The 25,914-nt window shown below is 43.2% G+C and overlaps 1 protein-coding gene across 1 annotated transcript; it reads right to left on the bottom strand.

Annotated features, from left to right (window-relative positions):
* Positions 1-1,419: 1,419 nt before the first annotated feature.
* On the bottom strand, positions 1,420-17,443 carry COMP (cartilage oligomeric matrix protein). Its single transcript, XM_009811293.2, has 19 exons — positions 17,365-17,443; positions 15,136-15,221; positions 12,870-12,921; positions 10,505-10,677; positions 9,120-9,257; positions 8,239-8,316; positions 7,930-8,088; positions 7,271-7,375; positions 6,981-7,088; positions 6,364-6,523; positions 4,996-5,114; positions 4,535-4,587; positions 3,898-4,091; positions 3,282-3,460; positions 3,018-3,066; positions 2,576-2,772; positions 2,260-2,432; positions 1,985-2,124; positions 1,420-1,823 (listed from the first exon to the last, which is right to left on the bottom strand). The coding sequence occupies exons 1-19, from the start codon at positions 17,438-17,440 to the stop codon at positions 1,777-1,779; spliced, it is 2,286 nt and encodes a 761-aa protein (XP_009809595.1). The 5' UTR covers positions 17,441-17,443; the 3' UTR covers positions 1,420-1,776.
* Positions 17,444-25,914: the final 8,471 nt, after the last annotated feature.

The following is a 25,914-nucleotide window of genomic DNA, read 5'->3' as shown; positions in this document are numbered from 1 at the left end:
CGTCAGATTCTGACCGGAGGGGCAGGCGTGCTGGGGAGAGAACTGTCGTTCTGGTTGAGTATTTTGTGTGAAGCGTAACTGAGTCGATCCGCAGCAAGGCTGAGCGACTGCACCTGACTTCCCAGTGACCAAGCGAAAGGTCTGTCAGCTTGGAAACGCTCCCTCTCTGGCCATACCCACTTTGGAATCAGTTTTTTGGAAGCTATAGAACGTCCCTTCAGTACTTAATGCCATTTAGGGGGGGGGATATTGTACTCTGGACTGCCTCGTCTGCATTTTTTCCTGTTGGGGGAAGAAAATGTAGTGGCTATTTTCATGACAGTCTTAGAACGGTGAGGGGAGATGTTCTCCAAGTGCTGTGATCAGCAAGCGAACCGTCAGATTCTAGTGTTCTTTTCGCAGATCTCTGCTTACGCTGTTGCCTCCAGAACGTGACATTCAAATGCACGTAGCTGTGGAGACCCGCGCTTGGTAAAGTGCAGCTTTTGCCATCAGCTTTCCGAGAGGAGAAGGAAAGCTGTGTTCGCACCTTGCTTGTTTGGTAACATTTAAGAGAAGCAGCACATCCAGTGAGTGGTACTTATTGTACAGCCTCATTCTAGAGTGGGACTTTAAAGAGCTCGCAAAACTGCACTGTTAAGAATCCGACAGGAACTGCCTGAGTCTCCCGAAACCGTGAGCAAGTTCCAGGATAATTAATGTGAACTGCTTACCTGAAGCAACTTGCAGAATTTGGCTTTTATTGTCTCTCTAGGCAGACTGGAATGCTGCTAGGTTATCATTTACCTGGAAAAGAGTGGGGATTACAGCAGTGCAGGGTTTAAGACTTTCCAGGTTACCAACTAGAGCAGCTCTTTGCCTGCTGTTCCCAGCTCAAGTGAGCACCCATGGTACTAAGAGCCTCCATTTTCCCAGTTCCTCGGCTATTTGTGGGAATTCTGGCATGGTGTCATACGACAAACCAAGCATAAAGCTTTCATTAATTGTTCTAAAAATAACTGCCACTTACAAGGTCCAGGTAGGACAGTCTAACTAGAGGGAGGTTCTTGAAAGAAAAAGTGGCCCCGTGCATTTGTACCGCTAACAAAATTATTAATTCAGCTGCGGGCTCTCTAGCAGTGCTATTGCTTTCAGCTTTTGAGGGTTTCTCTGTTACACATCTGCATCAAAAAAGTTTCAGAAGAGGAAAAAGCAACATACACATGCCCAAGGAGAAGTCTATTATTTATTATCCAACATTCCAAGTATTTATTATCCAGCATTCCAGAACAAAGATACTCTCCTTAAAGTGCTTTTTTAAATGTTTTGTGAGCAACTTGCGCGTACGCTGCTCTCTGTGTCCTTTTCAGACTAGTGCTGGGTTTGCTTTGTGGTCGGTTTTGAAAAGGAGAACACCATTCACACTTGAGAGCCTTTGAGTAGGGAAAAGATTCCTGGGAATCATCCATGCTAAACTTACTCAAACAATTCCAGCTACTGCAGGTAGCTTCTCAGCGCATCTTTTTCCATGTAGCGTAGAGAACTAGTGTTTACAGCAGCACAGGCTTCTAGTCGCCCTGGCTGTCTACACCTCTGCCGGTCCAATAGGTTTTCGTAGCGTTTAAAGAAAGTTGCCGTTGTAGGAAAGACGCCAGATAATGCATTGGCACTTGGCGCTGTGCAGAGTGCAGTGGTACGTTACTTACAGGTCTTTATACAGTATACCAGAGCAATAGTGGGGCAGCTGAGCACGGTTTTTTAAAGCAAGTTTGGCCGGACAGACGTTTAAATCGGTGGTCAGTCTTGCTGAACTCTAAACGTTTCATAGTCTTCTGGAATGGTGTCTGAGGAGGATGAGATTAAAGCAAATATAGATTAGAAGTAGGATCAGAAATGAAAAACAGAATAAGCTACTGCGTGACATCCCATTACAGCCAAGAACAAATTAACGTCTTGAAAGCAAAATGGCAAAAATGTCTATATTTGACTTTCAAAACTAACTCACCATTGCAGCGATAACGCAGGTTTGACCAAATGATGTTCTCTTGGGAGAAGCAGAAGACTCCCAGGCGTCCTCCTCGCATAGTTGTATCAAGGACAACTCCAGTGTCTGCTACTACTTCAGGGCCTTCATAGAAGCGAGCTCTGGAAGAGAATAAGAAATAGAAATTGTTCCTCAGTCAGACTCTCTCCCTCTTTACCACAGGACTGCACTAGCGATGCTTGTTTTGTGCGTTAAACGTCCACTCGGCCATGCAAAGGAAACTGGAAACCCCTTACCTGATGTATCCGACTTGAGGCCGATGTTGCAGGAACCAGCGGTAAGATGTCTTGTCCTTCCAGCCGGAATTGCGAGGGTCTTTCCACAGCAGTTTGACCTGGTCTGTGGTGTCTCCGGTGTGCCAGAGAGAATTGCGGAGATACTCACCTGGGCCTGTTTTAGACTTCACTGCCTACGACGGACAAGAGACTGGTAAAACGTGTGGATGAAGGATTGACTGACTGTAGCTGCTTGCCCCACTGGATGTGTCCAAGCAGCTCAGCTAAGAAAAGGGCAAAAATCCGCTACCCAATTCCTTTTCAACAGCAGCTTTACCTTCAATTGAATTCCAGGTTCTGCTACTGCTCGGAAGGGGTTTGCCTGCCAATATGTCTGTTCCATCTGCTTCCACATGACCACATAAAAGCTGGAACTGTCCTGGTAGCCAAATATGAAGCCAGCATAATCATCATCTGTGGCAGTGTTGACATGGAATGTGCCCTCGAAGTCCACGCCGTTGAATGCCGTGTAACCTGTAATTGGTAGGAAAACAAATACTCTGTATTCTAAGACAAAATGTAAATCCATTTCTTTCTGGGTTCAGATGGGGGAGGTGGATTTTGCTAAGCCACATCTGAAGTCTCTGCCTACTACAGAAAATATTTTCCCAGGAGGCAGATGGAATCATTTACTGTCTGAAATACTTGTAAAAGCTGCACTGAGAAGTATGCAGTTAATGAGCGATAATTTTCCAATAGGACAAAAATAAGTGCCTCACCTACAGCCAGGCCAGGATCGCTGTTCATGGTCTGGACAATTTCCATGCCCTGAGAAAGATGAATGTTGACTCATTAGTATCGTTCCAAACGTACTAACTTTGCTCTTGTTAAGTAATCGGGGAGAGGTACGCCAAAGGTGAGACTCTAGGACATCGTTGAACAGTACCGTTAAGCCTGCGAAGTCTTTTAATGAAAACTGCATCCAGTTTGGTACAGGCTTGTTCCCGCCTGACTCGCTAACCCGTTCTGGAGCAGTCTCCTACCTGGTTGAGGACAATCCAGTTGGGGTCAATCTGTGCATCGCCCTCAGGGTCCAATACAACCGTCTGGAAAGCCCTGAAGTCTGTTAGTGTCACTTCTGCGTTCTCTGGGCACACATCAATTCTGTCAATCACCATGTCTCTGTCAAAGTCATCTTCGCAAAGGTTTCCCACACCATCACCTGAGAGCACGATAGAAGAGAAGGAGTAACAAGCTTTCATTAATTTCTCTTACCCCTCACACCTGAGGTTTACTCAGCTAGCTTTTGGCTAGCCCAGTTTGAGGTAGCCATGTCTATGCAAGGTTAAGAGGCATTCAGAGCACTAGTACGCTCTTCCTTTAAGTCAGTTGCAAAGAAACCCTGAGGCTTCTCTTGCTTGCAGAGATGCTGTGGACAGAAGAAACACCTCAAATTGTAGACACTTCTGGAAGACAACTTTTCCCAAATATGATCCTTATGTCAGGGTTACTGGAGATCTGAAAATGACGTAGGACTGTCTCAAGTCAGTACTGAGGAGATCTTGCGTCCTGTCTCTCTCTAGAGGTTAAACTGGTATGCATGGGCCACCAGGAACAGAAGATCCCCATGCAGGGCTAGCGTGCATCCATTTCCCTTACCGTCTGAGTCTTCTTGGCCAGGGTTAGGGACAAGCCGACAGTTGTCAGGGCCTGGAGGTTTCTCATCTGGAATCCCATCATTGTCGTCATCGTCATCACATTCATCTCCCAGCCCGTCGTTGTCTGTGTCCACCTGGGAGCTGTTGGGCACTGATGGGCAGTTATCCCGTGAATCTTGGTGGCCGTCCCCATCACTGGTGGAGAAAATTACAGGTAAAGATTATCCACTGATATGTGCTTTTAAAATAAGCATACAACACCTTTCTAGGAGCTGGGATCCTCGACAAGAACAGCCGAAGTTGGGGATTTTAGCCTTATGAAATGAAGTCTTAAGCTATTAGTTACAGCAACAATAGATCAGAAATATTCCAGCTGTAGTGTATGAACAAATCTGTGAGTGGTAGCTAACAACGAGCGAGCGTGCTGTCAGCAAGCTTACATCCTCTAGCCTTTGGGCCACACTTCCACTGGCAAGTTTTTTTGAGGTCTGAAGGAAATTCCACCTCCCCTATTCCTCTGTCTTTTTAGCGGATAAGGCCAAGCCAGGTTGTCAGGGAGTTGCCAACGCATGCCTTCTTCCCCCTCCATCCCCAAGATTTCATGCAACCCAAGTAAAATTTTTGCAGCAAGCCCTCACCTGTCCTGGTTGGTGTCACAGACATCTCCCACTAGATCATGATCGGTATCTTTCTAGTAAAATAAAGCAATAATCATTTAAACTTTCCATAGATCAAGAGGAGGATTAGGCAATAAAGAGATCAGAGAGGGGTGTTAGCCTCAGTGCCATGATCGGATTGAAATCAGAGCTGACAACAGTGGGAGAGTTCCCTCTGCAGGTTTACAAGTTGCCCTGATGGATTCTAAACACAGATGAGCAGGGTAGGAAGAGAGAAGTCCAGAGTCTGGCTTACTCTTCCGTACCCCAGGACGTCTGATCTCCAGGGGCTGTACTTTTGTACTGCAGGATGGCAGCTAAAATTTGCAAGTGGTAACCTTGGCGAGTTACCAGGTATGCACACCTTAGGGAAATGACACAAGCACTGTCTTGAGTGAGAGAAATGAACTCCTAAGACTGCAAAACTGGGAGTGCTTACTTACCTGATCTGGGTTACTGACTGTTGGGCAGCTGTCACACACATCTCCTACTCCATCACCATCGCCATCTTTTTGATCAGGGTTAGGAACTCTTTTACAGTTGTCCATGGGGTTTTTGATCCCTGTAAAACATGCAAAGTGGATCCATCAAGCATCAGGGCTGTTAAGATCTATGCAGCAAGATCTCTTTTGGATGTGAGAGATGGCAAAAATCTAGGACAGCTGAATTTGTGCAATAAAGCAACAGTTTCAATTTTTGTGTACATTTTACACACTTTAAGTTACATCCTAGCAGCTATGGAGGATGGAAGAGAACACGGCCAACTGATATTAAAACATACTCCAGACTGCATCACGACTGATCTCCTAGCATGCTATTGCACATGAACCTGAGAGGAAATGTCCTTAACTGTGTTCCTTAGAGAAAGCTAAAGAACTGAACACCATGGCTCCGAACTGGCATCATATCTGTGCAAAATTCAGAGGCTAAGAGGATGAAGATGAAGCTGTCTGCGGTTCCCCTAACCATGACAGAGTCTTTTTCCTCTAAAGTAGACATCTATGTCATTATAAAGTAAGTCGAGGTTAATCTTGGCTATTTGACATGGAAGATTTAGACAGCGCCTTTTCAAGGCCCGAGACAGGACAGGAACAATCTAATTGGCGACCTGTATGACTTCACTTCCCCCTTCCCTGCCTTTACCTACTACCCCAGCAAATCATGCCAGCAGGGAGCTACTTGGCAGGGTGTAGCCAGACCCAAACAGCACTAGATGCACTGGAAATACTCTGTAAATAAATACTTAAGTCTCAGGCCAGCAGCAGTTGTGATTTCTGGCTTTTGAAAGCAGGCTTTGTGCAAATACAGCATCATTAGCGCACAGACTTGTTTCTAAAGCCAGCCAGGTTTTTTTCCCCCCAGAAGACACATACTGCCTTGAGCCAGTAGCTACTAACAACTTGGATATTCCCATACTTCTTCATAAGTTTAAACTGCTGCACAAAGTAGTGTCCTTGTCTGGACTGTGATCAGTTTGCATGGTACATCTTTCTTTCTTAAGTCTGAGACAGGTTTGACGTGACTGTGCACAAGAAGAGTGCTAATAAAAACCTATTAGCACCATCTTGATGACAGATCTTTAAACCCTGCAAGAGCTGAACTGTGAAGGATGCTGGCTTGACTGCTCATCTTGGCATCTTGAGAACTGAGCTGTGCTTCACCCCATCAGAAATTAGTTCTACTCCTGCAGAGGTCAAGCCTCTGAAGGCTGGCACCTGCCGTGAGGATCTCTAGCTGTGTGCTGAACAGCTTTCTGGTTCTTAGCTCAGTGTATATGCACCTCTCTGAGGATGCTCTCCAGCTGCTCTTACCATCTCCATCCATGTCATCGTCACACTCATCTCCCCTCCCATCGCCATCAATGTCCCGTTGATCATTGTTCTTCACTTGGCGACAGTTGTCACAGGCATCGCCAAAGTTATCCTTGTCTGCATTGCGCTGGTCTGCGTTCCGTGTGTACACGCAGTTGTCCTGCGGGAGAGAGGGACCGGCTGAGGGGAAATGTTTGGCACTGAGCATACTGCTGAGGAGTAGGAAAGACAGAAGTTCTGAGGGATATGGCCAGCTGCCCTGAGAAGCCCAGCAGCCTATCTGCAGCCAGTCTTGGTTTCCTCTCTTCAGCCTAATGACTGCCTGCTCAGGGAATACCAGCAGCACCTGAAAATATCTCCAACCAGTGCTTGACCGAGAGAGAGAGAGAGAGACTCCCTAACTCTCAGGGGACCGTGACGTGTAAAGTCCCTTCAGTGCCATGATGTTCTCTCCTGTCTGCTTGTTTTTAGTCTTCAGACCGTCCAGATTAAAAGGAAACATTACATGCTGTGACCTGCAGGCTCTCTAAATTCACGTTAAAGGTGTAGGCAGTTGCTTTGCAGGACCTCTGGGTATACATTTAGGTATCTCAGGGCTTAAGTATTAGAATTCAAACCTCAGCATTTAATATCCCATCTCCGTCAGCGTCATCATCACAAGCATCTCCAATTCCATCCCTGTCTGCATCCTCCTGGCCAGAGTTGGGGACAGTCAAGCAGTTATCCTGAAAGAAAAGCAACAAAGGGTCTGCTAGCAAGCTGTGCGTGTCATTTAGCCTGAGTTCTGAAGGTTGGGCAGGGTCTCACCAGCACCCAAGGCCTGCTCTCCAATCAGAACTGCCCGGTTCTGGTTAGGCATTCCTCTGATACACAGTTTCCTGCTAAACACGAGACAATCGCATTTTACCTTGCGGCATTTTTTGTCAGAGCAGCGTTGCTTCTCATCAGGGACTCCATCAATGTCCGTATCCTTCCCACAGACGTAGCCGTTCCCTGCCCACCCCACGAGGCACTGGAAGACAGCAGATAAACAAAATGAGACTGCCGGTGAGTCTCCTGATGGCCATATGCCTCCAAAATTGAAGGCTTTACATGAGAACCAGCACAAAACATTGCAAATCCAGGTACACAGCGCTCTGCAGGAAAAATATTGTCTGGAAGAAGCAGTTATGCTGTAAACAGAATTTTAAATAGCTCAGATACAAGCTCTCTGCTTGTTCCTGAGATTATAAAGACATGCAGCAGCAAAACTTCCTGGCTCCAGCAGGTTGCTGAATGGTGCTTCTCCCTGCTCAGCTGCGTGTAATGCTCCATGACTGACAAATTTGTAGCACTTCAGGCAAAAAGCCCCAACCAAACAGTGGATCTGAGGTGCCAGGAGCAGTCCACTTCTCCAGAGAGCACTGAAAGAGATCCTGCCATAGCTCAGGTGTTAGCGGAGAGCAGGCCTGTGTCGGGAAGTCATGCTCTCCAGGAGAGGGCAGTGGCAGACTCAGGAGAGCAAAGCACAGTTGCAAGGGAAATGGGAGAGATCAGACCCCAGTCGCAGGGAGGGTTGGACCTTACCACGCAGGAGAGGGACCCGTCACGCTCCACGATGCACTGTGCTTTCTCGTGGCATGGACTAATTTCACCGTTAGGACAGCGTCTCACTGCCTGGCTCTTGCAGCCAGTGACTTGATCCCCAACAAAGCCAGGTTTACAAGCCCCGCACTTGTAGGAACCCTGCAAGAAAAAGCAATAGGGAATTAACTATAACATGAGTCCTGGCCCACTTTTGCTGTAACCTTCCTCAGCAGCTGGATTGCCACAGCTAACAGAGGCCCCAGAGCCTCGGGAAGAGGGATCCACATGAGGCTTTCCACTAATATTTACCCGTGTATTGATGCAGATGGAGTTTGGGACACAATTTCTGGCAGCACCTGTCTCACATTCATTGATGTCAGTACAAACCTGCCCAGGAAGAACAAAATAGACATTAATTTCACTGTTAAGCAGATACCACAACAGATCACAGAATTAGGGTATTGCTAGATGCAGAAGCAAAGCCCCTGACACATCTTACTAGGACCCACAGCTCAAAGTTTTCCTTCAGACAAGCTTAAGCCAGATCCCAGCAATACTCCTGACCCCAGGCAGGCTGTTCACCCTCTACAGAGTCACCAGAGATTTTAGCCTGGCAAAACAGCTTAGCTCTGAGCGGAGCTGTCAGAGTATCTCCTTACTGTAAAAGGATAGAAGAGAGTCAATGGAGCACGAAGGTCAAAGGCTGCGTCCTAAGATCAGCTAGCAGCTCTCTAAATAACACAAGCCACATGCCATTTCTGCTTTTGGCAATATATTCTTATAAACTGTCCTAAGACTAGGTGGTTTTGGGTTTTTTTTTCACTTTAATCTGTTTATAGCTGTCAGGGAAGCAGGGCGGGGCGGGTAGTAGCTGCATCAACTCTTCTATGTCCTAGTATGAAGGATTCCCCAAGCTGGCTTCACAGCCACAAAGGTGTCAGAGACATAACATTCTGTCCAGCATAAATTCAGCAGAGGTTAAGGCCTTGCAGTGGAGGTTGCTTTGCTGCTGTGCTAGGACATCCTTGGCAAGTCTCTCCTCTCACTCTATCAGTCTTCCCACCAATACAACACAGTCATCTTGCATTTCCCTCCCATTTCTTTGAGGATTCCAAGACCTTTGAATTACAGTTCCAGAGGGGAAAGAGTTAATGGCTTCGGAAGGAGACAGAAAAGTTTCTGAGCCTTACCTGTTTGTTGGCCCTGGCATAAGCTAGTCCAACTCCTTCCACCATTTGCCCAGTGAAGCCAGGAGGGCAGGGATCACAGTGGAAGCCAGGAGCGGTGTTAATGCACTGGACCTTCGGGAAGCAAGGGTTTGCATTGCACTGTAAACAAGAAAGAGGTTGTGCAGAACTGTGAGGCAGGCTCGCTCAAGGCCAGCTGTGAAGGCAGCTCTCAAAGCAGGCTTTGCTGGGTAAGATCCAGATATTGTACTTTTATTTTTAAGGAATAAAACAAAAATGCATAGAAGTTCCTGGCTTTCCTTGCAAGTGGAAAATGCAGCTTCCCCATCTCAGTTGTTCTCCCAAGTCCCAATATGTGCAGACAAGTAAAACAAATCAACTTTCAGGACTAATTCTTCTTAGGTGACATCAATTGCCCAGGCAAAGTGCTGGCTTCACTTCACACTTTCCTTCCTGGCAGTCTCTGAATCCAGAGAACTGGATAATTTCTTACACTGGTTTTGAAAGACAAGAACAGTTGTTTGTTTACTGCTCTGGGAAGCAACTGTCTTTCCAAAGTTGCTATTAATGCTTGCTTTATTTTCTCCAACACTTTATTATTTTCACTGAATTCTTATGCTCTGTACTGGCAGATGCATTACATTAATACAGCGGTTCCCACGTTTTGGTGACTAACAGATTATCATCAATCTCAAAATCTCTCATCAACCCTTTTAACTTCAGCAGGTTTTTAAACTGAAACGCTATAGAGGTGATATGGCTTTGCAAGACAATCAGCAAGCATAGGACTGTGGTTTGGGAACCACAGAACTAAGGAGTCTTATGGACACGCAAAATTAATGGTTGAGTAAAGCTTTGCATACACGCAGAGAGTAAACTTGATGGAATCCCACACTTTCTAAAAAAAAAAAAATAGTATCTGCCTAGCAAGGTTTGATTTAAAGGCAGAAGTAAAGCAATACGAGTAGTTTGGTAAGATTTATTGTATAAAGGACTATTCGGGAAGCATTTGATTCTATTCCACACATAATAAATCTTATCTCTAACAACTCATCAGCCATTAGCTCAAAAGATTGTAAGGCCAAAAGGGACTGTTCTGCTCTTCCAAGCTCACCTTCCTGTGTGGTACAAACCAAAAGATTTATTTTGTTTGAGCCTATGTATCTTTTAGAAAGAAATGCCTAGCTAGACTGGATATAAAACCGACATGGAACAGAGCTTAAGGGAGGGTGAGATACAGTCTTCTTCCAGTGAAATGATGTTTCTGTTGAACTTCAGCTCCTAGGGGAACTGCAAGATTTTTCTTTACAACCACAAGACAAACCCGCAACAATCCAAGAAAAGCAAGCCAATTTTGTAACTTCCAGCCTGTCCTCCTTGTTTTTTACCTCATTGATATCTGTGCAGTGGGACCCATTGCCTGAATAACCTGGAGGACAGGGTCCGCAGCGGAAGCCAGTGCCGGTCTCAGTGCAGGCCACTCCAGGGAAGCAGGAGTTTGGGAGGCATCTGTTAAACTGTGTCACAGTGATGACAGGGCCTGTCGCCTCGGTGTGCATGCCTAGAGGAGAAAAGGAACGTTAAGAACAGAGCTGTCACTGCCAGAGACTATCATCAGGTGATCCCATCGTCTCAGAAGGTATCAGTGTGCTTCACAGACAGGACATTTCCTTGCATCCTTTTTGAGGGTTGAGCAGTTGTAGCTCTGTTTTGTAAATGGAGAAAAATGAAGCCAGAAGCAGCAGCTTAACAGATCAGAGCAGATAAAAAATAAATAAGAAACCCCAGAAGTCTTAGCTCCCCGTCCAAAACTCTTGTCGTGCTGCCCTCCTTGTTGATGTAATGCCCTTGCTTTTGGAGTTCCACAGAGATCAGTTCCCTCCCTGGTTCCTCTACAATTACGCTTCGCTGGTGGTATGGACTCAGACACCTGGCTAAAGCAGAGCCCACACAGCACAGGGTTAAATCTGGGAAGCATTGTGGAGGGCTGTCAGCCAAAATCCCTGCTGTAGAAGGCAGGCATGTTAAACAGGTCAGCTTGGTTTGTAGCAGGAATATACTCGCATCAGGCTCACATAAGGCTCTCATGCCATAATGTTTTGCGTAACATGCTACCTGTTCTCTCCACAGGGCCAGGAAACCTCACTTCATCCTGGCAGATGAGAAATTAGTCTGTTATTTGGACATTCACCACTTCTAGGCTGGAATACAGCAACATGGTCTATCTAAGCATGAAGTACTGTGTGTCATGTGTAGCAAGTTCTAACCCATATAAAATGCTACTGCAGTCCTATTCAGAAGAACTCTGAACACATCAAGCCTGTCCCCACACTGATGCACACTAGCTTCCCTTAAAGTTTTAGGCCAAATGCCAGGTTTTGGTCCTTATCCTCATGACCTGACCCACAGCACAAGAGAACTTGCAAAATTAATCTGTATGGGATGCAGAACTTCACTGAAGGGCAATTCAAGACTGTAAATAAACTATCCCAGAATCTAGAATTGTCACAAGTCTCCCACATCCACTACTCTAAGTGGTAAGGACACTTTTTGCTCCTGCTTTCTCCAGCTTAAAAGCCCAACATAAAGAACCTGAAACAAAACAAACGAAAAAACAACACTCTACCACCACCAGCAGCAAAATCTTCACTAAAGACAAGGCCTCCTCTCTTCATGCTTCTCTTTCTGAGAAATAATGAGAGAAATACACGACTGCTGTGAGTCACGTTCAATACATGACTAAAAGAGGCTCAGATTCTACAGTACGGAGTACAGGAGAAGAATTCATATAAAGCAGAATAGCAAGTAGGGAAGGCAGAAATCAAGTAACAGAAAGTTCAGGACAGTTTTATGAGCAAATTATTAAAACAATTGCTGCGGATGAATGCATTTCTGTACTGCAGGTCCCAGAAGCTTTGGCTAATCTCTTTTCCAGCAGAAGTACAATATCTCCAAATGCAGAAATGGTTATTGCTCCACCCTTCAAGTGTACTGGCAAATAACAGAGCATCTCCAAGAACCACGCTTTCTGAAAGCCAGATATACTGGAAATAAGTTCCAGTCTAGAAAAAAAATATTTATTGGGGAGCAGAGGGCAAGATTTATACGGGAAAATTTATGACCCTATTTCCTGAATCCTCTGTAAACAACCTCTTTGCTTGGATGGTGGCAGCACTAGGATGGAAGGAATAGCAGAGCAATGCCTCTTGGGGGTGATGTTCTCTTCCACTTGCAGCTCAGGAGTAGCCAACTATATCCCACAGGATAACCAGTGTGCATTCCCAGGCAGTTCTAACATCGGCCATGGGCTGGGTTATTAGGAGACGTGGTTGGGCAGCTTTCCGCAGCAGAATGCAGCTACCCTGAGAAGTACAGCATGGTATGTCACAAAACCACTGACAAAGCTTAGTTCAGAAATAGTGGAAGTAAGCAAATGCTGGGGTTTTGCTGGAAGGAAAGATGAGCTTTTTAAGGCTACTTCTGTACCCCATGCTCAGGAGAGGGGTAATAGCTTCAGCTGCCATTGAACCATGAGAACAGCATGGAACACTGTCCATGCGTGCAGAATGTTGTGGGGAAAAAAAAAAGCATCACCAATACTGAGTATTATCCTGTGACACTCAGGTTAATTGTGAAACAAGCTATTTCCTTTGGGGAGATGGTCACAGGTGGCATTTTACTACTTGTTTGGACACGAAGGTATGAAGGACTTGGAGGAGGCAGTTGAACATAGGACTCAGCTCAGTAACTCACCACAGGCATCACACTCCATGACTGTATTCTTCAGGAATGTTATCTCCTTAATCTAGAAGAAAACAAGAACCACGATTTAGCCAAAGGCTGAGTTTTGCTCCCATGCAAACTAATAGCCCCACTGCCAGAAAAGAGAGTGTCTCTCTGAGACTGCACAGCTACTTACAAACAAATTAACTCTATGTCTATGTTAAAGTCTATGTTGCAGACTTTCTGGAAGCTGAGGTGGCTTGTATTCCCTGCTGTAAGTCACTCCCTACTGTCGTGTTTCTACAGGCTAACTTGGTAATACTGTTCTATCACAGATGCAGGAAACACTTGACTTGAATACACAGAAACAAGTGTCATAAAGAAAGAGGAATCTACTTTATTTGGGTCTTCTACTCTAGAAGATGCTGAACTAGCAGTCCTAGAGAGGTCTGCTTTAGCTGCAATCCAGGTACTGCATAGGTGAAGTCAGGAGGAGGTTCCCCTGTGAGCCATTTTTGCAGATATATGAATAATCTCTGACATTGCTTATGCTATTCTTTGGCTCTAATGCCCTTGCCATGAGGCTATTTAGAATCTATTCACAAAAGCTCCTCCCTCCAGACTTCCTCTGATCTCCTCTAGGCTCCTATCCCTTCAAGCTTGCTTCAGTAAAGAGATAATCTGTAGCATCGGCAGTGCAAAGATGCCATTCCTTTGCTGAAGAAAGGAATATGGGATAGGCACAACCAAGCATGTCAGTCTCAAGCTAACATTTATATGACTCTCTAGCATCTTAGCAATCCTAGCAGACTTCTTTCCTGCAAAAGCCTTACTGGCTATCTACAACCAATGCTCAGGACCACACACCCTGTGGACTTCATGTTTCCTCCATTAAGTCAGTTCACTTTGACAAAAGCTTCTACTCATGTCTCTCTGCCAGGTCCTAGGTATAAGAGCAAGCTTTCATTCTAGGTTAGATTCTCTCTTCCCTCCAACACGGCCTGGGGACATGTATTTTGAATAGTTACTGCAGAGGTAGACTAACCCAAATCCCCAGAACATCTCCCATTAGAAGTGGGTGACAGAGAGCAGAGTGGAGAATTCGGAGCACTGCTAATGAGTATCAGTGGGTCCTTTGTGCCAAGAATCCTTCAGCCTTTGGCTCAGGAGAGTAGATCTGGCCTTTTATTGTTATATTTTTTGCCATCCTTATTGCCAACATCCCAAGATGCTGAATCAAGGAAAGTAAGTTTTAGAAAATCTTTGCACTGATGAAGAAATTATGAACTGCCACCTTGGCTCTCCAGTGCTGTATGCAAGTTTGTCTTCTGAGGAAGAGTTTTCTTGAAAGCGCTGTTGAAAAAAAGGCCATGGATAAAAAAAAAAAGTAGATGGCAAGAGTGAGAGAAAGAACAAATAGAAAACCTATATGGAGAAGCAGTGCTAAGCTGGAAGGGAACACTGGAAATCATTGCTCGAGGCTGCCAGGAACCATGTCTGACCTGATTCCTAGTAAACACTAGGTATTTATGCAGCAGCCTGAAATGTGAGAGTAACTCAATGCAACAGATGTTTTTGCAGATTAGAGGCCGCCCAGTTTGCACTGGCACAGAGACCTGTCTGCCAGTCCAATTATCTGGCAGGCAGAAGCTGCTGCCCTCAGCTCCCAGGGTGGATACAGGGAGAATGGAACCTTTTTCTACACTTGAAAGAGAGTTGACCAGACAAACCACCATCTCCTCATTAAAATGGGAAAAGATCTAAGCACCCAAGAAGTTCCAAATTCCCTAAGAAACAACTGGAGCCAGAAAGGCTTAGGATTAAAACAACAAGAGGAAAGAAAGAGTGAATACAGAGCTTGTTTAGACTACATATGACTTCCCTTTCCAGGACCCTAATAGATGGCTGAAAGGTCTCTTCCATCTTCCAAGTTTGGACTCTACTGATTTCATAAGCCCACAAAACCAAGGAAAAAGTGACTTGTTTTTCCACTTAAATATATACCCACGGCGTGTGCCTGTCTTTTTTTTGAGTTCATTCTCCATGTACGCTGTTTTTCATCAGACATGGTTCTAAGCAGCAGAATTTGGAATTGGATCCACTTTATCTCAGAATTACAGGTCTGATTGTGAGACCACCTCTTGATTCTGGTTTGTAGTGCAATAATTCTATTGCTCATTTCACTTAATGCAAGAAGCAGCCCCCCCCCCCAGTTCCAGAACTCAGCACGTAAGGGAGAGGATTCAGAGATCTCTCTTGTGCAGCATATAAGGAATTAGGTCCCTTTCTCACCTACCTGCTGTTTCAACAAGTCTCGAACTTCCATTAGCACACGGTTAGTTTCTCTCATCTCTTCCAGCATTTCTGGCCCAACTTCCCCTCCTAAAAAAACCGAAATGGTTGGAAAAAACACAGAAGAGCCATTAGCAGTACAAACCAACTGGTACTATTAACTTCAGCTTAATATTAAAGATACAGACGACTGCACACCAGTCTCTGCCAGCTCCTAACTAGAAGCTTGCTGGAATTAACAGAGACTTGCACGTAGGGTAGAATGTGCTCTGGGCAGGGCATATGGTGATGATCAGCCATGCCTGTCAGGTAGGTAGCAGTTACCCCTCAGCAAACAAATTGGCCTGGCAGTCTGGCAGTTGTGGTAGCTGTTAATCTGGCATGGTCTCCGCAGTTCACACATAGGAAGGCTTTGCTGCCAAAAGAAGCAAATTAATAATTCAGTGCTGTGGAAGCTGCTATGAAGGACACCACTAAAGTAAGGCTCTTTGCTGAGTCTATCCCAAACGTGCTGCCAAGCACTGAACGTGGAAAACCGGCACATCAGCCCTTGCCTCGCCTGTTCTCAAGGTACAGACTTTTTTCTTGCTGGAGACGGGTTCTTTTTGGGTAGCGGCAGTTTCAAATTGCTGTGTAGTGGCTTTGTGACACAAAGGATACATCTGCTCGTAGTCCATGCAACACTGCAAAATCCTCTTTAAACTATGCTGGACGGAGGACATAAATCATTGTACAAGGTCATCTAGGGCAGATTAACAGGACTTTTCCCTCCCATCTGCTAGATTCTAGACTTGCCTAGTCCTTCGAAACATGCTAAAAATCTAGTCTATACTCCAGCCTCGCTCAAGAAGAATGAATGGAAGCAGCTTATTGTTTCTAGAATTATGTAAGTTTTAAGAAAACTTGAACCATTTAGAAACAGTTGGACAGAAAGTTCAACTCTGGCATTCTTCTGTGTGTCATGAAAAAGTACAACCTCATTTCTCTAGTTTTTTCTAGATTAATCGATCTTCTAACAGAAGTCACACCTTGCCTACAGTGTAAGCAAACCTTTATGAAGAGAGAAATAGCAGTATCTTCTACAAACAGAACTGTGTGTTCAGGGGAAAATCAGCTGGAGTTAGGGGTCTGCCTCCTTGAGCACGAAGAATTTGCCAGTGCTGAAGGCAGGATGTGAGCCCGGACTACTGACTTAGTACAACAACTTTGGCATTCTCATGTGACAAATGAGCCTGAAAGCCTCATGGGTCTTCCCCGCAGAGAACTGAGGGGACTTTATTAATAATTGTAACCTCTCCAATACATTTTGGTTTGGGAACTAAATTGAAACTACCACAAATGTGTCATTCTAAGACAGAAAGTCTGAATTAAAGTGACGGGTTTTATTTTATTGAAACAAGGAGTTTGCACATAATTTCTAACTTCAAACGGAGGTTTTGAATAAGTTCTGCATGAAGGCTTCAGGCAGCTTCGTTATTCCTGGGAAGAATTTTCCTTTCCTAGTAGCAAGATGTAATTTAAAATAAAAGTCTGGGATTTTTTTTTAATATTCAAATTCACAATAATGATTCAACCACTCAGGAGCAATTTCCAAAGGAAATCTATGCACTTCCAAACATTTCCATTACGATGCATCCTTCTCTGTGGACTCATTCTGCCTCTACAAGCACACACCTGAATCTCTGGTACACAGTCTGAGTCTGCTGGATCTCACAGATCCTCTTGGAGTTGAGCATTCCCCTAACAGGCTCTTCAGAGAAGTGGAACTTTTGTAATCAACTTAGCATGGTTACGTTCCTAGAAGTCAGGGCTTCCCTGAGCTCTATGTGCACAAGCAGAGAAGAATATCCAAGGTTCCTGCTATAGGACATTCAGCATGATCTGTTTTTTTAACTTAAATCACATGCAAAATGCAGATTAATGTAAAGTGTCTCTTGCAGGTCATTACAAAACACAACAGAATTTCCAGTTGCCCTAGAATAAATGCTTTTCTTAAAAAAGCTTCACTACTCAGGAGGGGAACTGGGGAAAAAAATCTTAAGGCTGAACATTTACACAGTTAATCTTCAAGTTTCATATGAAACTATAAAATCCCTAAACATTGCTTTCAGGCTTCAGCAGATGCAGTTGAAATGTTAGCTTCGTCCTCATTCCCTTCTGCAAAACAGACTTTTCATAGGAGTCTAGAAAGCATATGAGTCCAGAAAATACAGAGATAATTAAAATTACTTACCTGCTCTTCTCTGCTGACATGATGAAAAAGGACAAGAGAGGCAGAGGAGAAAAACAAACGCTAGAGCTGAAATCATCTTTGAATCTCCAGGCGGTGTGGATGTATGGGCTTCTCTTGCAACGAATTTTTAACCTGCAGGTTCGCCTCTGCTCCCCATTAGTGTCTGTGGTTTGCTATTTATGAAGTTGCATTCCTTCCTCTGAAGTTCTTATTCTCTGATGCTGGACGAGGGGTGGACGTCATTTCTGGCTGCTAGTCCACAGAGAACGTTACAAAAGTAAACAATATGAGAAACTCATCAGGAGAGTAGTTTAATTTTTTTTTTAGACAGGCTTGCACCAAAATAGGTCAGAAAATTCCAGAATTAAATGGATTCTTTTTGGATTGGGGTTTTTATTTCTTCTTCATGGACACAGGATAGACTGATGATTCATAGCCCTATCCCTCACAGATTTTCCTTCTAAAACAGCTCACAAGATCACAAAAGCTATGAGACATCTGGACTTCACTAGAGTTTCAGAAAAGGTTCTTTAAACTCCCAAAAGGCAGTTTCACCACTCACACTTGGGGTAGCATTATTGAATTGTCTTCCAACTCCAAAGAGGAGCTATCACATCCTATTTTGGAGAGGGATCAGGCAAATGTACTAGCCCTTAGAGGGTGATGTTCTTATTACCCCCCACCCAGGCTTGTCTGAAGGAAGAATGCAGTACAGAAGTGACGGCATGAAAAGAAGATAGACTTTGCTGTTTCTTGTCTGTGAAGGAATGAGTCTCAATCCAGCATTTTCCATCAGTCAGTCTCAATCCAGCACTTTCCATCAGAAGACACAGAGCGGATTGAGAAATCTATCTAGAGCAGCCAAAGAAAATCTGCCCAAAGAAAATCTTAAAGCTACTACATCAAGGAAATTGCAAGTTAAACTGTGACCTGTAAAATAGGCTGGTCTGAAGACCAGTGAAATTCTTGATCATACACTCTCACTGTTTGATTGTGAAATCTGTCAGTATGTTGATCATACAACACCCTTGGGGATACAGACAGGAAAGCCCCAGGAAACAGTAGCTCAGTCTTTAAAGTGTTACAGCAGCAGGATCCTTGGATATTTACATAAAGATTTTTTTCTCATTTTGACCTCAGACCTCCCATCTTCAGAAAAAACTTCCCATCCCTGTGGCTGTGCACAAGTCTCAAAGGTAACTGGGTGCAGTCTTGCAGGCACTAGTGAGCATGCATGTTCGCTAAAGCAAGCAAATAAATATTATTAGTTTTATATTATAGGAGTGCTGCAGCAGACAGATTTTACATTTTCCTGCACCAAGCAAATTTATACTGAAAAATAAAGTTAATCTGCCTGTGTTACCTAGGTGGCATTTGTATGATTCTGCTTGTCTGGCACACATGCCATCCCACGTTACACATAGTAAGTGACTGTTTGCTGTCAACCCACAGGTAAATCAGCTTTGAGGGTTTGATACTTGTGGTAAGCAAAACAACTGAGTTTCCCAGGTTTTAGCATTTCTGGGTCCTTCTGAACAAATCAAAACCATGGCAGCTGATTATTGAAGACAAAATGCACTGTTTTTTCCAGTGATGTTCTGGGAAATTATTTACAATTTCTATTTTATAGCAACAATTGGGGAGTGAATGAAAAATGCCCTGTCACCCATCCCACAGAGACCAAGTCTTTCACCTGAAACAGTGATAGTTGATGTCCATCCAGTTTATGCTTGAAGGTGCTGTTGGCAAGAAGCAAGAGAGACGTTTAGACTTCGCAGACTGCTCAGTCCAGGACCCAGCTAGATGGCAAGCAAGGAAGCCCATTAGTACCTGTTATGGTAGTGGAGAGTTTTAAAGGAAAGCACATTAATTCAACAGAAACCTGATAGGTCATTAATAAAGGAAGGTTCTTGCCAACTATTCAGAAAAAAATCTGTTTTTTTCAAGTGGGGAGAAGTCATAAAACTCCAGAAAGAAAGAGATGTAACTCACATGGAATGAAGAAAGGACAAGGGTCACTTATGAGGTCACCTCGGAAACAACTGACATCAGATTTGCTTTGTATGGAGAAACATATGTCCATATAGAATGAGGAGATGATCAAACCCCTAGTTCTACAAAAAAGAAATGTAAAGAAAAAAGGAACCATTCAATACAAGGCAAGTAAAATATGTATGAGCAGTAATGATGTTTTCTGCTATCTAAGTAAAGTATTACTATCAGGACACAAAACCTAACAAACCCACATTAAAAAACCCCTGTAAAGTCAGACACCTAATAAAAAAGTTGCTTGAAAGTCCAGTATCCATCTAACTGGATACTTCTGTGTTTCTAAGTTTTCAGGGGCCAAAACCCCCCCAGTTTTTGAGAAGAGATAGTCGGCTGACTAGAAACAACCATGTTTGAGACCATGTGAAATTGGCTTGTAAAACAATGTGACCCCCAGCCAGCAAGGGAGCGGTATTTGTATCCAGGAAGAGCTGTCAAAGACTATCAAGAAGAGTCCAGCTTCCTCTGTGCAGAGTTCAGCATTTTTCTGGACATTTTCAGCTGCCCAGAATCACATGCCCTTTTATAATACTATAAACTGGTGATCACGGTATATGTAAAATTCACTATATTTTCTCATATGCCTATTGTTTAACATCCAAATTAACCCATCAAAACCATATTATAGAGAAGCTAGATAAATTTCCTTGTTTTGACTATGGACTGAAGAAACTCAAATAATTGGCGTTAAAAAGAAGAAATCTCCCAAGCTCCTGGAGTCACTGCAAAGGACCAAAGGAAAAGAGTGAAACCCTCTCTTCTGAAGAATACCTTGTACAGACAAGTTGCAAGTCACCAAAGTATTTAAAACATTCAGGGCTACCAACAGCGAACCTGGATCTCTTCACAGGGAAGAGAAAAAGAGAACTTCGGTAATGTGGACAATCTGCAAAGTGGACGATCTGCAAGTACATCACCGTCTCTGTTCTCCACTGCAAGAGAGTCACTAATAATGAATTTATTAGTGCAGGCTGGAGAGTATACTGAACTGGCTCACACGGAGCACATGTTACTTGTAAGTAACTTTGCAGTTAGCCGAGGTGTTAACAGCACAAGAGGAAAACCTGTAGTTAGAAGATGCAAGTTCTCAAACTCAGTAAAGTTAGGAATGTTCACTGATGAGAAATGACATTCATTTCCCTCAGCAACAATTAGTGTAGGACAGTATAGTGACAGAACAGTGCTTATTTATTTCTGCTCACTTATTCTAAATGAAATGAACCAAAACATATTTAATCTGCATTACACCAATTTTCAATATTTGAACAAATAAGTCTTCTGCATATTAAGGCAGTGATCAATATGTCTTTACATTCTTCTAGAAGCCCGAGGCCATTTCTCTTTACTCTGCAACAGTTTCTGGGATCATTTCTATTCATTGATGGTAGCAAAATAACTGTACAAATTAAAATGAGGCTAGTTTCTACAGAGCTTGCTTGAATTGAGCAAGACATGGTGTCTCCACAGGGTGAGGTCATTCCTACCTTTATTTTCCTTGGACTCATTTTATACCTTTCTATATTCAGATCTGAGGGTTAGAAATCCCTGTAAATCACCACTGTAACACAGCTTAAACACACAGTAGCAGATCAGAAAGTGTTTGGTCATGGCTTGGTTATTTCTGGGTGCCTGTGTCTGTTTAAAAGGACAAATTCAAAAGTAGCTGATATATCTGAACTTGTTATTATCTGATGGGGAAACATCTTCCAGATTTGTCAATATCATTTTTTAAGCATTACTGATTTAAAAAAAAAAAAAGTGAACAGCAGATAGTGTTTATTTGGGCTTCAGTGTAAAAGTGTTTTCGCACTCTGTGCAGTGCCAGGTTAGTTACACCTTTTTCCCTGCCTGGAGTTGACATCACAAGTGAAACCAGCACACAAACAAACAACAAAAAGAAAAGCTCATACTAGTTTAAAGTTTAAATATTTTCCATTTCTGTGTTTTTAACTAATCTTTGCCAAGTGAAGGACAAAAGTCAGAAGGAAAAAGTTATTTTTCAGTCTTGTAAGGTCAAGTTCTAAAAATAAGTGAAAAACACCTACACCCTCTGAAATGGTATGCTAAGTGTTTTACAATGTTTCTTATATATTTATGGTCGTAAGAAACTGAATTATATAAAAGATGACCAGTAAGGATTGCAAAAAACATCTCCTCCATTTCCTCCCAATAGAGGATCAATAGTACCTGTGGCACTCTTCACAAAGCCTTCTCTGCCCTGGTCTTAAATGCTTCCAGCGATGGAGACTCCACAGCGACCCGAGGCAGCCTTCCAATGCTTTATATTCCCACTGTTAGAAAATGTTTCCGAGGGATGCTATTTAAGCCCATTGCTTCTTTTCTTATTCACCATGGACTCAAAGAGCAGATTAGGCCCTTCTTTGAACTAGCACTATATATTTGAAAACCTGCATTTCGATTCTATACTTTCATAAAAGAGTCTGGTAATGTATGCAGCTTCCAAGTTTTATACAACCCACATAGAAAGGTGGAAATGAAAAATTATGGTAGTCATTGCAGACTGTTGACAGTCAGTCAGTTCTAAGAGAAATAAAAGTCTTGAAGTCTGAACTAAATCTTATTCAGTCATGATTTTTGTTAATTGTCACAATACATAAACTATCTATGACTCAGAAGATACACTATCTATTGTGGTGAACTGCTAGATTACAACTGAAGCTGAACCAACCCAACACATTTCACTCATGAGTAGATCAGTAAGAAGCCCAATACATCGGAATTTCACAGCAGTTTTTTTCAGTTTGTACTTATTTTGAATGCTAGTGTCTAACATTTGGAAATTCCAAAGATAGACACTGTGAAAAGGACTGGACACTGAAGTTTGAGGCCCAGCTGCCAGCAGAATCTTCAGTCTTGTCCTACCTTTCTACTGTGTCCTTCCAGACAAAACAAGAACCTACTTTCAAAAGTTTGCAAAGCATGATTTTCCAGCTTGATGATGTACAACTACTTATTTCATCTGTTGCTAAAACACAATCTCAACAAACAGGATTCCTAAATGATCTGTACTTCAAGCTATTTGCAGTCCTGAGGTAACAAAGTTTAGGTATTAAATAAATAATGTAAAGAATAGCACTAATGCTTTATGGGAGACAGATTCATTATTTGACATAAACACCTAAAGTGATGCAAATATTATACATAAAATCCATCAGTCAGTAGGGAAGAACATCCCCATCCCCTCCCTGTATGCCTCATTCATTGCAAGATGGAATAATCCATTATAGGTTGTGGTTTGTTAAATGTTTGAAGAGTTACAGCTTGCTGCAGTCTGGTTTATGTCTCTAACTTTGAATTCCTTAGGAAAGCAAGGCACTGAAGGTCACTGAAGACGTTTTATAAGTACTTTTAATGGTTTTTTCATTTAATCAATGGCAAACTGCAATGACAGAGAATCAAGCCTGCAAAATATAATAAATGGACATGGCTCCATTGTGCACTTTTAACTTTATCATTCATTCTTCTTGTTTTCTACCCTACTAATGGGATCTGACTTATGTCAGTAAAGCCATTTACAGGAGCTAAAAAAAAAAAAAGTCACACAACTCGCTGTGGCAGTAGGCAGAATGACATAACGTTGGGCCACAACCACAGCGTCACAGCAACTGGCACATTGTGACAGGGGCGTCTCCGGGAAGGAAGCTACTGCTTCGCACCACAGAAAGTGGGGCCTTCCTTGAAGTAAGATTAGAGTTCCAGAAGGGTCCACTTTCACATTTATTCCTCCAACACTATTAGAAATTTGATGACTTTTATACTTTCTGTGTATGAAAGGCTGACTTTCAAGGGAACATCAGTTTTGACCTCAAACATTTTCTTAGAGTTTTAGAATGCTACAAAACACAAACACTGTAATGTTGGTGTATACAAATAGCTGCAAAATGGTTTCTGAAAAAAGGCGCAGAGATGCCTTCCAATGTCTGAGAGAGGAATCCCACACTAAAGAGACCAATGAGCCGAGAACACATTCAAACTCTTTGTTTTATCCTCAGCGCCTAACCCCCAACCAAAAATAGTAACCAGAACCCGTATGACCTGAGTAGGGGTTTTCCAGTATTTTTGCTGTTGAATAGCCAACACAACAAATGCACTTTTAATAAGCAGGAGACATTTGTAAGCCATCAAACGCATATCAACAAATTGCAGCCTTTACCGCCTTTTTCTTTTTTCTTTTTTTTTTTTAATAATTCAGTGAATGCTGGGGTAGGGGGAAAAGAAAGGTGCTAGACTGAAAGTTTTTAAGTGTGTCATCAAGACAGATTCCCTGTGCCTCTGGACCTGACCTAGGAAGCTACCAGTAAGAGTCCCACAAGGTTTTTTGTTTCTTGATCTCTCTAATGAGACTCCCAACAAGATAACCAATTTCTAGCAACCATGAGAGAGCTAAATGGCCTGACATTTTATTGCCACATTTCTCTTTTGAGGAAGAAAGAATCCTGCTCTACGGACATGGAACGGAATCACTCAGAAGCTAAGCAGCTTGCGCTAGGTCACACCATGCAAGTAAATTGAACCTGGAAGCCCAAAGCTCATGCCAGCACTGAAATAAAAAACCGTCTTTCTTCTCTGAGGAAGGAGAATCTTCATTCACAAACATTGGCAGGGAAAGATACTAAGAAGAAAAAAGCACATGCACAGTCATCTAAAATAAGTGATAATACATACTGTCTGGGCAGCCTTACCACCACTGTTAAGTGGCTGATCTTCCTGGAAGTGACATATTCTGCCCGCATTGGCTGAGAGAATGACACACGATGACGTAGGAACTCTGAGGAGCATCAGCAAGAAAAGCTGTACTTTTACAAGAGAAGAAAGTATCGAACAACTATAACCCTGCAACAAATAAAAAGTGTCTGAGTGCGCAGTAAGAACACCACAGTTCAGTTTCATCACAGATGCGATACTGAACTTGCAATGCCCAGAGAGCAGCAGGAAGCATGATTGAGGCTAACCTAGACTGTTCAGGTAGTCTAGGTTACTAGATTACTTGGTTACCAGTAGCTGCATCCAGGGAGTCTACTCAGGAACAGCAGGAGACGAGGCCAGTGACAGGACTGGTGACAAAGCCACAATATAGGTCCAAGGTCTATCCAGAGACAGGGCTACAAGATCACCCTGAATGTTGTTCTTCATTTAAAATATGGTCCAGAACTTCCCAGTGGCTTGCTGAGTTTTGATAATCTAATTTGCTGTCTCTAGAAAGGTTGCAGCACTGTCAAATGTTCCGCACTCCTGGGTCCCACACTGATAATCCCACCCCTTCCAAAATGCCTGAGACAGTGTGTCAACATAATCCTGTCTGAAGAGAACTAAGACACCTGGCACTAAAATGCTTTTTACAAAACTGAGGGCAGGAAGCCAAGCAAAGGGCCCACAAATTTCCTATCATCGACCCTCATTCAGTTTTGCCTTACCTCTCATTTAGGCCTCCCAAAGACAAACCATGACAAATCAGAAGCCCAAGGGGCTGAAAAGCAGTGGCATGTGCAGATCAAGAAGAGCTGTCTCCCATTCTTCCCTTCCTCTCAAGCAGCTTGCTGTAACGAGGCTTACAGATGGGGGTGTAAAATGCTGCCAGAGCTCCCGCTCCCCACCGCCACCCTGCTCAAAACTATTCCCCAGCATATGTCGTAATCATACACCCTGGAGGGTTGTTAAAACCTTACAGGAAACATCTCACATTTTTTCCTTTACTATTCATGCCATTTTCTATTAGGGACAATAAAGACTTCTAACATTGGATTAAGCTCATTTGCAACAATGAGCTACTATTGCTCCAGGAGCCAGCAGGAGCTCAGACTCGTTGAAGGAACTGGGAATAATTAACTGAATTGTACTGGAAAAAAAGAGAAGACTGAAGGCTGTTTTGACCAAGAGAGATGCAAACTGATGTGATGGTTAAGCCATCACGTCTTGCTGGGAATTATTGTTGGGAGTATCATTAATGCTTAGAGTATGCACTTTTTTTCAGTAAAACTGCTTTGGCCATGGTCTCCCTTTTTGGTTTTTGCTGCTAAAAGACACCTCCCAGAGTCATAATGACAATAACACAGTTTTACTGATTGCTTTCACTCGTTGCTCAGTGTGCACTAAGTCACTTCCCAAAACTCTTAGGGATGGCAAACCTGAAAAACAAAAGCTCTTCTAAGCAGACTGGTTTTTCTTTTCCCCTAAATGATGTATATAATTCAGCTCCGTGGTCAAACCTTCTTATTGTGTAATCTAGGGGTCTTCAGCAAGAGTGTAAACAGGAATTGTCTCATTACAGAAGGGACTGGAAGTGCTCAATGCTCTGAGATCACACATGTAGGTGGGCAGACAGCACGTACACTTTTTAATAGTCTAGGGACCTCTCTTAGGGAGCATTGACTTGGTTTTGATTATGTACCAAAACTTATTAACTCAAAAGGAACATCTGGCATTGACCCCTTCATAGGCAGAATACTGAACCTGAGGGACCATGGAAATCTACTCTGATAT

Source organism: Gavia stellata, chromosome 32, assembly GCF_030936135.1.
Source record: "Gavia stellata isolate bGavSte3 chromosome 32, bGavSte3.hap2, whole genome shotgun sequence".
Classification (NCBI taxonomy): domain Eukaryota; kingdom Metazoa; phylum Chordata; class Aves; order Gaviiformes; family Gaviidae; genus Gavia; species Gavia stellata.
Note: the sequence above shows the minus strand (reverse complement) of the source record. Positions and strands in the feature narration are given on the sequence as shown.